Source organism: Papio anubis, chromosome 1 (assembly GCF_008728515.1).
Source record: "Papio anubis isolate 15944 chromosome 1, Panubis1.0, whole genome shotgun sequence".
Taxonomy (NCBI): Eukaryota; Metazoa; Chordata; class Mammalia; order Primates; family Cercopithecidae; genus Papio; species Papio anubis.
Window position 1 is genome coordinate 50095174 of NC_044976.1, and position 14562 is coordinate 50109735.

The following is a 14562-nucleotide window of genomic DNA, read 5'->3' on the forward strand; positions in this document are numbered from 1 at the left end:
AGAGAGACAGAAATTGAAAATTGGCAGGGATATGGGGCATGAGTGTGGAAGGACTGGGTTTTAGATAGAAGAATGGATGCCTTTTTCATTATGATAAGTGGAAAGGAAGCACGCTGGGTTTAGATGCAAGTGAGTCTTCAGGTGGGAGGGCATAGCAGGAAGGTTTAGAATTTTTACCCAATGACTGCTTTTGTTGTTGGGAGTCCTAGCCAATGAATAAAGCAATAAAAGACATATAAGGTATAAGGCTTGGAGTAGAAGTAATAAGACTATTATTCACAGCAACTCAATTGAGCATATGGAAAATCCAAAAGAATCTATAGATATAGCTATTATAATTGAGAATTGAATCTAGCAAGATAACCGGATACAAAGTTACTATATAAAAATCGATGATATTTCTGTATACTGACAACTAGCAATGAGAACATGAATTTTTTGAAATGGAGAACATTTATAATAGCATCAAAAGGCATGAAATTTTTAGGAATAAATATTAACAAAAGATGAGTGAGACCTCTACTCAGGAAATGATAAACATTATTGAAATTAAAAAATGCCTAAATAAATGGCAGTCTATTTATTTAGACTGGCAAATCCCAGTTTATTTCCAGTCATTTGAGTCATTATGCTGGCAAGTGTGTGTGTGTGTGTGTGTGTGTGTGTGTATAATGTGTGTAGCTGACTAAAAATTTATAAAGAGCCAAGAATATCCATTCCTGATTCCTGCCTTCTCAGCCAGCATACAGAACCCAGTAGAAATGGTGATTTGCTTTCATCTGCCCCTTTGGGGATGGCTGGCTATGACTGTGTTGATGATGTTTATTTATTTAAAAAATTTTTTTTAAATTGGAGGATTTACTCTACCTGATATCCAAATGTAAAGCCTTCCAGAAGATAATGTAGGAGAATATTTTCATAGCCTTGGGACTGGGAAAGACTTCTTAAAGGAGATGTAGAAAGCAGAACTATAAAATGGAAAGTCAATACATGGTACTACTTTAAAGTTTAGAATTCTTCATCAAAAGATATCATTATGTGAGTGCAAAAGCAGGCAACAGAGTAGAAGTAGATACTTGCTTAATTTATAACCATTGAAGGGCTCATACCCATGATATAGAAAGAACTACAAGTAATGAGAAAAAGATAGTCCAGTCTTGTCAATGGAGAAGAAACAAACTATTTCACAAAAGAGGATATTCAAATGGTCAAAAACCATGAAAGGATACTTAACCTTGTCAGTTACTAGGGAAGTGGAAATTAAAACCAGTACGAAATGTCACTGCTTACTTGCCGAGAATAACTAAGGTGAAAAAGTGTTAGTGAAGTTAGTGGAACAGTTGAAACTGTCGTATACTGCTGATGGGAGTATAGTTGACACAATCACTTTTGAGGACCGTTTGATAGTATCTCCTAAAACTGATATATGCGTATCCTGTGACCAAGGAAATTTACTCTCCTAGATCTGTATTTAATATAAATATATGTATAACAACAGATATGAATAAGAATATTCATAGGAGCTTTATTCTAATAATATAAAACCGAAAAGAACATAAATGTCCATCCACAATGGAATTGATCATTGTGGATCTATAAGAGGAATGATATATATAGCAATAAAAATGAACAAACTACTGTTTCATACAACAGTATGGATGAATCTTACAAACATGGTGCATGAAAGAAGCCAGACACAAAGAAAAATAAGTGGTATGAGTCCATTTGCATAAAATTCAAAGACAGGGCCAGGCATGATGACTCACACCTGTAATCTCAGCACTTTGAGAGGCTGGATCACTTGAGGCCAGGAGTTTGAGACCAGCTTGGTCAACATGGTGAACGCTGTCTCTACTAAAAATACAAAAATTAGCTGGGTGTGTGGTGGTGCATGCCTGTAATCCCAGTTACTCGGGAAGCTGAGGCACAAATATCACTTGAGCCTGGGAGGCGGAGGTTGCAGTGAGCTGAGATCACGCCACTGCAGTCCAACCTTGGCGACAGAGTGAGACTCTGTCTCAAAAATAAATAAATAAATAAATAAATAAATTCAAAGACTAAACTAATTTAATATATTAGAGCTAAGGATAGTATTTATCTTTGGAATGGAGGGTTGGGTTAATGATTAGGAAGTGTTACAAGGGGAGCTCTTCTGTTCATTGAGCTTGTACACTTATGATTTGTATATATGTTACATTTCAGTGTAGTGTTATTTTCAGGTGAGATAGTATGTGTAAAATGCTTAGTATAATGCTTTACTCATGAAAATGAGTTCAGTTCAATAGCTGGCAGCATTAACTATTTACTGTGGTTTAGTGCTCTGTGATGATAAGATTCACGGCAGTGTTATCCAACAGAACTTTCTGCAGTGATTAAAATGTTCTGTATTTGTGCTGTTCAGTTTCACAGTCAGCCACAAGTGGCTGTTGAACATTTGAAATATGACTAGTGTGACTGAGGGACTTATTTTATTTATTTATTTATTTTTGAGAGAGAGTTTCGCTCTTGTTTCCCAGGCTGGAGTGCAATGGCGCAGTCTCAGTTCACAGCAACCTCCAACTCCTGGGTTCAAGCGCATTCTGCTTCAGTCTCCAGTAGCTGGGATAGGCATGCCACCATGCCCAACTAATTTTGTGTTTTTAGTAGAGATGGGGTTTCTCCATGTTGGTCAGACTGGTCTTGAACTCTCGACCTCAGGTGATCTGCCAGCCTTGGCCTCCCAAAGTGGTGGGATTACAGGCGCGAGCCACTGCACCCAGCCTGAGGGACTTATTTTAAATTTTTGCTTAACTTTAATTAGAACTTAAATACCCAGTATGTGGCCAATGGCTGTTATATTGGACAGTGTGAGTGTAGGGTTTTTGTCATAGGAAATGACTGACGGACAATAGCAATGTAGTTCATTTGAGTCATTCAACAAATCAAGAAACTGAGAGACCAGAACATCAGATCAGTTGTGCATATATACACTGAATAATGCTCAGGATCATGACAAGACCTGATTGGAGTAGGAGACTTAGCTAGGTTCGAGTCTTCAAAGAGCCTTCGGTTAGAGAGGGGAAAGTGCAAAGGCCCAGAAAGTAATGTTTTCTTCCATATAGACTATCTAAAGTACGCAGAGAGAAATGGTTCTGTAGCAGCAACAGGGCAACAGGTGCTCCAGAGAAATGTTTTGTATTTATTTATTTATTTATTTTAAGAGTCTCGCTCTGTCACCCAGGCTGGAGTGCAGTAGTGTGATCTTGGCTCACTGCAATCTCTGCCTTGAAGCAATTCTCCTGCCTCAGCCTCCTGAGTAGCTGGGATTACAGGCATGCGCCACCATGCCCGGCTAATTTTTGTATTTTTAGTAGACACAGGGTTTCAAATATACTGGACTAGGCTGGTCTTGAACCCTTCTGACTTAGGTGATCCGCACTGCCTCAAAGTGCTAGGATTACAGGCATGAGCCACTGCGCCTGGCCTCCAGAGAAGTTCTGTACAACAAAACTAGAGTAGTAATGTAGTCATTGGAGATCTGTGAGAGAGAAGTTTGGTGCAGTGAGAGGAAGGAAGCCAGCTTGCAGGAGTGGATGAAAGGTCAAGGTACAGCCAATTTCCAAAAAGCTCCTCTCTGAAAGCAATGTGAGGGGAGGTGGTAGCTAGAGGGAGATGTGGAATTTTGCTTTTGTTTAACAAATAGTGAGAAATAGGGCTTGAGGAGTGACCTTAAAAAGTGAAATTGCTTGATGTTTTTAAAAATTTTAAATATTAAAATAATTATGTTAAAATTTAAACATTTTAAATAAGTTCCTCAGTCATGCTAGTCATATTTCAGATGTTCAACAGCCACTTGTGGCTAGTGACTATTAAACTGAACAGCACAAATACAGAACATTTTAATCACTGCAGAAAGTTCTGTTGAATAACACTGCCGTCGATCTTGTCATCACAGAGCACTAAACTACAGTGAATAGTTAATGCTGCCAGCTGTTGCACTGAACTCTTTCCATGAGTGAGGTGTGTGGAAGAAATGTTGAAGCTGAATTCGTATGGTGTCTCTGTGAGGTGGGGCAGAAGGAAGCTGGGTGACGATAGTGGAAATGTTGGTTCGGCCAGATTTTGAACATCCTTGAATGACATTATGAAGTAATGCTGACTTTATCTGTTAGTTCGTAGAGAGCCAAGGAAGGTTTTAAACATGTGAGTCTCCAATAAGAGTCTGTGCTTTAGAACTACTACTCCAGCAGTAGCAAGGACTGTGAACTAACTGTAAAGTGTCCAGACTGAAGGCAGGCAGATTGTTATCAAACAAGAAACAATGAAAGCCTGAATTACCGAAGTAGCAGAGAGGATGGAGACGAGTTGATGCTTCAGAGTTGAGAGGTAGAATGAGCACAACCTAGTTGTGCAGACCTGGAGGTTTCTACCGGAGTTGACTAGGAGACTTGGTGAGCTTACATTTGGGTTCTTAATTAAGGAACTCAAAAGAAAGAATAGGCATTTGAGAGTGGAGTGAGTTGCAACAGCTTTGTTGAGATATAATACACATACTATGCAATTTATCCACTTGGAGTATACAATTTATGTTTTTAGTATATTCACAGAGTTGTTCAACCGTCATCGTAGTCAATTTTAGAATGTTGTCATCACCTTGTAAAAAACCTGGTATACCCGTTAGCAGCCATTCCCCATTTCACCCCAACCCTCCCAGCACGAAACAACCACTAATCTACTTTCAGTCTATGAATTTGCCTATTCTGGACTTTTTTTTGTAAGTAGAATCATGTAACATGTGATCCTTAGTGACTAGCTTCTTTCACTTAGCATACTGTTTTCAAGGTTCATCCAGATAGAGATAACTTTTCGCCTTGTATTATAGTCACCTCTTTGTGTGTTTTATTTCCTGTATTGGATATAAGTGCCTTGAAGGCATATATTCCAGAGCTGTATATAGCATATATTTTGGTATTTAGTTATGACTCAGGAAATATTTGATACATCACAAGTTAGAAGGTTAACTCAGTTAACCACAAATTACGTTAACCAGAATGAGCTGTTTCTGCATGTGCTTACCCACTGAAGTATGTCTGTATTTGCTGTCATGGAATAGCTAGGTACCATGCCAATGGTGATCTGGTACTGGATCTGCTGTTAACTCTTTGTGTGACCTTGGGCAAGTCATTATACTCTCTGGAGACGCTTTCCATATTTGAAAATGGAGATAAAATTTCGTACCCCATCTGACACTGAGGAATAAGTAAAGTAATTCAAGTAGATAGAATTTGGATAGAGTTGGGGTTCATCCAGATAGCTTCAGGGCAAGAAATGAATAAATGTTTGATCCTATTCCCTAATATTCCTGGTATAGGAATAGTCCCCCTATGTAGCCTTTTCTCATGGGATTAGGTATTTTGTCACCTTGAGTCATTTCAGCTCCCATTGTCAAGGTCTGTGGTTTTATCCACGGCATACTGCTTCTCTTATCACCAACCTGAGACATTTGACCTATTCTGTGTTCTCTAGTCTTTCTCTCTGGAATACTTAAGATGCTTATTTCTTAAGGACATTGACAAGTAGATTCCCTATTTAGCTTAGTTTTCTGTCTCTTCCTTTAATTCCTGTTGTCTTCACAGAATGCATATAGTTGAATATTAAGAAAAGGGGGCCAGGTGTGGTGGGGCACTCCTGTAATTCCAGCACTTTGGGAGACTGAGGCAGGCAGATCACTTGAGGTCAGGAGTTCAAGACCAGCCTGGCCAACAAGATGAAACCCCATCTCTACTAAAAATACAAAAATTAGCCAGGTGTGGTGGCACATGCCTGTAATCCCAGCTACTTGGGAGGCTGAGGCAGAAGAATCGCTTGAACCTGGGAGGTGGAGGTTGCAGTGAGCTGAGATCGTGCCACTGCACTCCAGCCTGGGTGACAGCCTGGGCAACAGGGTGAGACTGTCTCAAAAAATAATAATAAAAAATATTTTTTAAAAGGGTTAAAACCTACCCAGTCCGCCTTCCCAAAACAGATTATAAATTCAGTTCCCCATTGTGTGTGCCTGCCCACCCCCAGTTTGGAGAGTTGTTCGTGCTCTTATTTAGAAACATATACTAAGTATGTACTTAAGTGCCATGTATCAAATGAAATAGTCCTTGATTTCTAAGATCTCATAGTGGTTCAGTAGGAAGACGCTGACATATGAACAGATAATCACAGTATACTGTGAAAAATGCTCTTGCAGGGCAATGTACAAGTGGTTATGGGAGCACCTGGAAGAAGGGTTGGGACAGTGTTTTGAAGCAAATGTCACCTGGCATTTCTACACTAACAAGTATATACTGTTGCAGAAGCAGCCTGATGAAGAGCACCTGCCTTCTTTCAGCCTTACAACAACCTGGTGAGGTGTAGGTTTTTGACTCCCTTTTTAGAGAGCATTCTGAAGTTCAGAAAGGCTCAGTGGCTGGCTCTTAAACACAGATTCTAGATTCAGCTTCTGTGTTTGTCCCCTCCCCCTCCCAGCACATCTATGCCCGTCAGGAAGGCATAGAGTGTACCTATGTACGGTACTAGAGTGTCCTGCCAGCTCCTCTCTTTAGTTCTTTCTCTTTAAGCAAAACTAGAGTCTCAGATCCTCTTTTCTGTGTCTAGCCTGCTTCCAGTGCCGTTGGTGCATTGAGTATTCCAGGGCTGTAGCAGTAGTGAATATTGCTGATGTCATTGTTTGCCTTATTGGGATTTTGCTCTTTGTTTCACAGGGAGCTGTGATTGGTATAGACGATGAGGACGACAGCACCTTCACAATAACTGTTGATCAGAAAACCTTCCATTTCCAGGGTGAGCTGAAAGAAGAGATTCTTTCTCTTCATAGTCCCATCTGCTTCTTTTCTTCTCTTTTGGGTTGTTTGCTGGATGACTTGAATGGTTTTGCAACTGATCCTGCATGAACGAGTGCATAGGAACATCCTGGATGAAGTGGTACTGCAGGTTAGGCAGGGATTTGTATCTGCAGTGGATATAGATCGATTTGAAATGACTGTGGATCTGGCTGCAGTTGGAGATGAAAAATTTTAAAGGATAAAAATCAGTGAAGGGAGAGAGTAATGGGCTGCTGCTGCTGCTGGCTTGTGTTTACAGAAGGTTGCTGATCTTCTTTATCAAGGAGTATGGTTCTGCTTCTGCATGAAGAGTCTAAAGACTGATTGTGAAGGTTGCAGTGTTTGTCTGTGTAAAACACAAAATATAAATTAAATTGAAGCTTAGTGGCAACCTTTGGCTTAAAGGTTTTGCTCTGCTTCAAGAATTACAAGTTTGCATTCATTTCATCTGTATTTCTGTGTTTTGTCTGCCAGCCATCATTTCTCTATTATCCTTTTTATAGTCAAATGCCATCTGCCACTGCTGTGTTTCGGCATTGCATGCTATGGTTCACCGGTAGAAAGGGTAAGGTACTGTATGATCATTCTCATTTCATCTTGCTTTGAAAACTCTAAACCAGCAAATAAAAGTCCATTTTAATGATCCTGTCCTAAAGTACCTCTTGTCTGTTAGGAGTGACTATTAGTTTTAGTATTAATGGTTTTGTTATTTTGCCTTTCCAGAGTAATCTCTCTTTTATGTTTAGAGCAGTCCAAGAAACTTAGAAATGAAAAGATTTGGAGAGGTTAGCACTTTCTCTCAACTACAAGTAACAGTACTCTGTTAGAGATGCTAGGTATGCCAAGATAAGTAAATATTAAATACATTTACTGCTTAAAAATGTTTTGGTTATGAAGTCTAACAGAGGCCAGATATGTTATATGAGGTGTTTAGGCAGCTGTTGTCTTTTTGTGCTAGGATAGTGAATTGCAGTTATTTTTCTTCATTGTCTTGTTTCAGAAATTGACAGATAGTAATGAAAGATGCAAATTATATCCAACAAACATAAACCAGTGTACTCAATAGTGATATCTCTAATGCTTCTTCCACATATCCTTAAAGTATTTACTGTGTTTGATGATATTATTTATTCAGAGCTGCTTTAATAATGATGCTGTCCTGAAATTCTCTACTATATTTAACTTTATAAAACATTTTAAATCCTATTATGAAAGTCCAGAGTTTTTATTTTTAGGTTAAATATGTAATGCTTATAAATCAAAGCAGATAATTCCTACACTCTGGAACTCTTTACTTGAATACAGTTGAATATTTTAATGCATTTCAAGAAAGAGCTGCTGGGTGCAGGTAAGGCTGCAGTATGGAATTCTCTTCTCTGCAGTTACTAAGAAGGAGACACCTCCTTTGGACCCTCAGAAGCTGCATCTCTACCTTCTGATTTACTTTTAAATTATTTATGTCCCCATTGGCACTCTCATACTTATTTGGCTTATAAAACAAGGAATTTTCCTAAGGAAGGATTTAAATGATAAGAGTTATGCACATTTTAAAAATTGATTCATAGTTCTGAAACTGTCAGAATAATTAGTTTATTTTCTATTGTAGTAGTTATGGGAGTCTTAGCGTGAGATCTGGGTTTTGCAAAGAATTTGGTAAGACTGTATTTTTGTTGTTGTTGTTGTTAATGAGAGCTATTTCACATTCATAGGTCCTTTATCATAAAATCCCTGCAAATTTGATAAAAAGTTATCAATGCCTGAGAGATCTTAAATTCTTGATTAGAATTGAAAGCAAATTTTAGCTATATACATGAACATATGTTTAAATGTGCTGAAGTTTTCGTTGAATACACTAGTTTTTTTTTTTTTAAGCAAATGAAATATCAGTTGATGCATTTATAAAACAAATTCTACTGTCAACTATTAAAGGGAAAGCTAGAGTTTGTTCGGATACATTCATTTATTCATTCAACATCTATTTTAGACATTATTCTGGGGATACAGTGGCATACAAAACAGATAAAACTCCTTGCCCTTTGGGTCATCCATTCCAGGAAAGGAGAAAGGTAATCAATACGATCAACACAATAAGTTAGTAAAATATAAGTAAATGAGAGTGATAAGTCCTGGGGAGAAAAAAATAAAATAGGAAAGGAGAAAATTAAATAGAAGTGAGATTGTGGAGAGAGGGGAGGTGTTGAAATTTTAAATAGGGTAGCTAGGGAAAGACTCACTGAGATGGTGCCTTTTAGTGAAGAGCTGAAGAAAGTGAGGGAACAAAGTATATGGCTATGTTGGTGGGGGAGGTGGGGTGAATAGTCGTTTCTCTGCCTGGAATGACGTACCCACCCTGCCTCCCTCCACAACACTGTCCCATACTTTGTTTTGTTTTTCTTTTTCTAGTTTATAGTCATATATTTGAAGAGCAGCTGGAGGCCAGCTCTGGTTGGAGTGCAGGTAACCATGCGGGGAGAGTAATGGGGAATGAAATCTGAGAGGACACAGGAAGTCCAACCATATGAGACCTTTATAAGGGCATTGAATTTGACTAAGATAAAAGGCCATTAGAAGGTTTTGAGCAGAGGAGTGACATGGTGTGATTTATGTTTTAACAGGCTCTGGCCACTGTGTTAGGAGTAAAATTCAGAGGGGCAAGGACAGAAGTAGGGAAACTATTTCTGCAGTAGGAGGCTGTTGTAAACCAGAAGAGAGGTGGTAGTGGCTCCCACATGGTAGCAGTGGAGATGGGGAGATAGTGAGAAGTGGTCGAATTGTGTGTATGTTTAATCACCTTTATTGAGGTGTAATTACACTATATATTGAGGTGTAAAATGTACACAATATATAGTTATGCAGTTTAATCAGTTTATTTACTCATAACTACCACCACACTCAAGATATAGATTCCATCATTCCTTTATGCTCCTGTCAGTCAGTCCCCAGCCCCAGCCCCTGGCCCCAGGCAACCACTTATCTGCTTTCTCTCATTGTGGAATAGGTGTTTTGTTTGGAGAATTTCACATAAATGGAATCATACAGCATGTACTTTCTTCTCTGGCTTTATTTTAGGTCAGCATAATGTTTTTAAGATTCATCTATGTTGTTGCATATATTAATAGTTCCTTTTATGTTGCTAAGTAATACTCTGTTGTATGATAGTATATTTATTCTGAAGGTTGAGCTGTAGCATATGACAGAAAGACAAGTCTAGGTCGAGTAAAAAAATGGAGTTGCCATTAACTGAAATGGAAGATCGCAGGAGGAACTAGTTTTGGGAGGGCGAGGGAAATGTGGGCATCGGAGCTTAGCTTTGGACATGTTTACTAAACAAGTTTTAAATGTCCACCAAATAGGCAAATGGAGATGTCAAGTAGGCAGTTGGAGTTCAGTGGAAAAGTGTGGGCTGCAGAAATAGAGTTACGAGTCATTGGCACGCAGATGGTATTTAAAGCCACAAGAATTTGGGAATAAATGTTGAGAGAAAAGAGGTCCAACTGCCGAGCCCTGGGGCACTCAAACATTTATTGAGAGGGTGCATGATGAGGTAAAACCGGCGAAAGAGGTTGAGAAGAAGCAACCAAAAAGGAGGAGGAAAATCAAATGAATGTGGTACCCTGGAAGCCACAAGAAAAGGTGTTTCTAGGAGGAAAGAAGGATCAGCGACTATGTCAAATGCTCCTGACAGATCAAGGAAGATGAGGATTGAGAAATGATTATAGGATTTAATAATGAGAAGTTTATTGGTAACCTTGAGAAGAGTGATTTTAAGATAGGAGTAGAAACAATACATTCAAGGTTTGTTTGTTTTTTTTGAGATGGAGTCTCGCTCTGTCACCCAGGCTGGAGTGCAGTGGCCGGATCTCACTGCAAGCTCCGCCTCCCGGGTCCACGCCATTCTCCTGCCTCAGCCTCCCGAGTAGCTGGGACTACAGGCGCCCGCCACCTCGCCCGGCTAGTTTTTTTGTATTTTTAGTAGAGACGGGGTTTCACCGTGTTAGCCAGGATGGTCTCGATCTCCTGACCTCATGATCCGCCCGTCTTGGCCTCCCAAAGTGCTGGGATTACAGGCTTGAGCCACCGCGCCGGGCCGCATTCAAGTTTTAATGTAAAGGGAAGATGAGAAATACAGCAGTAACTGGAAGGGGAAATGGGAGCAAGGGAGCTTTTGTTTTGTTTTTGTAGGATAAGAGAAATAATAGCATTTCTATGTTGTTGGCAGTGATTCAGTAAAGAGGGAAGAATTGATGATGCAAGAGAGAAAGGAGAGAGTTGCTGGATCAATGTCGTGGAGAAAGCAAGAGAGGATGGGATCTAACACACATGTGGGAGCAGTGTCTTTGGCTTGGAGCATGGGCAGTTTATCAATAGTATTGTAACATAGCTGTGGTTGTTGATGAGACCTTAAATAGATTAAAGCAGTGGTAATAGGGAGGAAAATGGACTAGATTTGAGATTTTTTAAAATCTGTAGGAACTGGGGCACAGTGGTATGCACCTGTAGTTCTAGCTATTCAGGAGGCTGAGGCCAGAAGACCACTGGAGCCCAGGAGTTTAAGACTGTAGCATTCTATGATCATACCTGTGCATAGCCACTGCACTCCAGCCTGGGCAATATAGTGATGCCTTGTCTCTAAAAAAGTTTTTAATCTGTAGGAACTGGTAATTGCTCGGAAATGGGAGGTGAGAGAATTTGGGTACTAAGGGTGATGCTCTTGGCTTGGCTTATTGTTGGATGTTGTCAACATCTCTCTCTCTCTCTCTTTCTCTCTCTCTCTTTCTTTCTGCCTTGCTTTGTCACCCAGGCTGGAGTGTAGTGGCATGAACTGCAGCCTCGACTTCCTGGGCTCAAGTGATCCTCCCATCTCAGCCTCCAGAGTAGCTGGAAGTACTAAAAAATTTAGTCTACACCACCATGGCCAACTAATTTTTTATTTTTTTAATAAAAAATTTTTATTTTAATAGTGAGTTATTTTTTGAGTTAAAATTTATGTATGTTTAATCAACTTACTGAGGTATAACTCACTGTGTTGCCAGGACTGGTCTTGAACTCCTGGGCTCAAGCGATCTTCCTGCCTTAGCCTCCCAAAGTGCTGGAATTTCAGGTGTTAGCCATTGTGCCTCACCGTCAGCATCTGAAATAGAGAATATAGGAGATCAGAGGTGGTGGTGAGGGACCTCTTATGTTTAAGGTATCTGTGGGACACACAGATGATGGTAATTGGATCTGAGTCTGGGCTGGAAATGGAGATTTGAGGTCGTCGGCATACTGCTGGTAGGTAGAACTAGCAGTTGAAAATATGAATGCCTAACGGCTAGGCAGGTAAGTACAGTCAAGTGCTGCATAAGGACATTTAAGTCAACGATGGACCACATATATGATGGTGGTTCTGTAAGATTATAATACCATATTTTTACTGTACTTTTTCTATGTTTAGATACACAAATACTTACCATTGTGTTGTAGTTGCCCTCAGTATTGAGTCCAGTAACATACTCTACGGCAGGGCATCAAATCTTTTGGCTTCCCTGGGCCACATTGGAAGAAGAATTGCTTGGGTCACACATAAAATACACTAATGATAGCTGATGAGCTAAAAAAGAAAATTACAAAAAAACCTCATAATGTTTTAAGAAAGTTTATGAATTTGTATTGGGTTGCATTCAAAGCCATCCTGTGCCACATGCAGCCTGTGGGCCGCAGATTGGACAAGCTTGCAGGTTTATAGCCTAGGAATGATAGCCAAACCCTATAGCTTAGGTGTGTAGTAGGCTTTACCATCTAGGTTCATGTACTGATGTTTGCACAGTGATGAAATTGCCTAATGATGTATTTCTCAGGACACATTTCTCAGAGCAGATTCCAGTCATTAAGCAGTGCATAACTGTAAATGAGTTAAGAGTATGGCTGTGTAAAGATGCAAGTTGGAGAGGTCATACCCTGTGTAAAAGGGATAGGTGCCACTTAGTTCCAGACAGTTGTAGGCTTGGAATGTTCACCCATTGTTGTCAGCTCATCCTTTTTTTTTCAAGAGAAGCCAGAAATTTAATTATTATTTTTGTGTGTGTGTGCGTGAATGGGGTTGAGTGTGTGTGTGTGAACTCTCCAGTTTTAGGAACAATTTTTTATGTAGACCAAATAAAATGCATCTATGGGCTAGATAAAACCTTTGGATTTTTAGTCTTTGATTAAAGCCATGGTAGTAGTGAGTGTTATCCTTCTGGAAGATCAGAGTGAGAAGAGAGCTGATGATTAAACCTTGGATCACACTAGGGTAGAACTGCTAACAGGCTCAGAGGAATGATCAGAGAGGTTAGGATGAAAGCTATTAGCTTCAACCATATGAAATTACTGTTTTTTACAGGTGAAAAGTAGCTGCATATCAGCAGTTCATATAGCTCAATCTAATAGAAGACTAGTTCATATTAATAATTAGAAAAAAACATTATTTGAATTTTACCTTCAAATGAAATTGTATCTGTTTAATGATTTTATATATATCATTCATAATGTTACTGATAATATATTGGGGTAATAATAATAATAATGGCTAATATTTATTGAATGTTTATTTTATGAGTTTTAACTGAATAGTGCCTACCATAAAATAAACATTTTAACTCATGCAGTTTTCACAACCTTATGAGGTAGGTACTGTTATACTATTAGTGCTTTTATTTTATTGATTAGAAAACTGGGCGTCACCGACACATAGCTAATATAAGACAGAACTGAAATTTGAACACAAACAATTGTACCTAAAGCCATTTTCCTCTTCGTTGTTATAAAATATATTGTAGAGATTCGTCAACTAGCTTATAATTAACATTTATCAGAAAAGGAATTAAGAGGCCGGGCATGGTGGCTCACATCTGTAATCCCAGCACTTTGGGAGACTGAGGTGGGTGAATCACTTGAGACCAGGAGTTTGAGACCAGCCTGGCCAACATGGTGAAACCCCGTCTCTACTACAAATATAAAAAATTAGCCAGTTATGGTGGTGCGTGCTGTAGTCCCAGCTACTCAGGAGGCTAAGGCAGGAGAATTGCTTGAACTGGGAGGCGGAGGTTGCAGTGAGCCGAGATGCTGCCATTGCACCCCTGCCTGGTTAACAGAGTGAGATGCTTTCTCAAAAAAAAAAAAAAAAAAGAAAAGAAATTAATGTATAAAAAGGAACTCTAAATTACAATGCAGTTTAATGCAATTAAAAAATTTGATGCTAATTAGCTGGGAGTGGTGGTGATGTGCCTGTAATCCCAGCTACTCAGGAAGCTGAGGTGGGAGGATGGCTTGAACTTGGGAGGCAAAGATTTCAGTAAGCCGAGATTGCGCCACTGTACTCCAGCCTGGGCGACAGAGCAAGACTCCGTATAAAAAAAAAAATCGACAATGACCACAAAAATAATAATTATGTGAAGTGATACATTTGTTAATTGGCTAGATCAAACCATTCCACAATGTATATACACTTCAAAATATGTTGTACGTGATAAATACAATTTTAAAAATCACAAAAAAACCCAATTTGGCATTGTTAATGTTCTACATGTTCCATTACTTCGTAGAAATATTAGTGGCGGTATTGGTGTTGGTGGTAGTGTTAACAACTACTATTACTACTACTAAATAAATGTTATGAACCAGGCACTGTGTAACAGGCACTGTACATTACTTACGTAATTCCTAAATTCCATAGCCTGTGAGATAGCTTTAT

General features: G+C 39.2%; 1 protein-coding gene across 11 annotated transcripts in view; it reads left to right on the forward strand.

Moving 5' to 3' along the window:
- OSBPL9 (oxysterol binding protein like 9) overlaps positions 1-14562 on the forward strand; it is a 166666-nt gene that overhangs the window by 47596 nt on the left and 104508 nt on the right. For 7 of the 11 annotated variants that reach the window (XM_031668562.1, XM_031668563.1, XM_031668557.1 and 4 more), the window contains exon 3: positions 6732-6810. The exons of the other annotated variants lie outside the window; for them this stretch is intronic. In XM_031668562.1, the coding sequence (XP_031524422.1) occupies positions 6732-6810 (79 nt within the window). The remainder of the gene's footprint in view (positions 1-6731; positions 6811-14562) is intronic. 11 annotated transcript variants of the gene reach the window in all.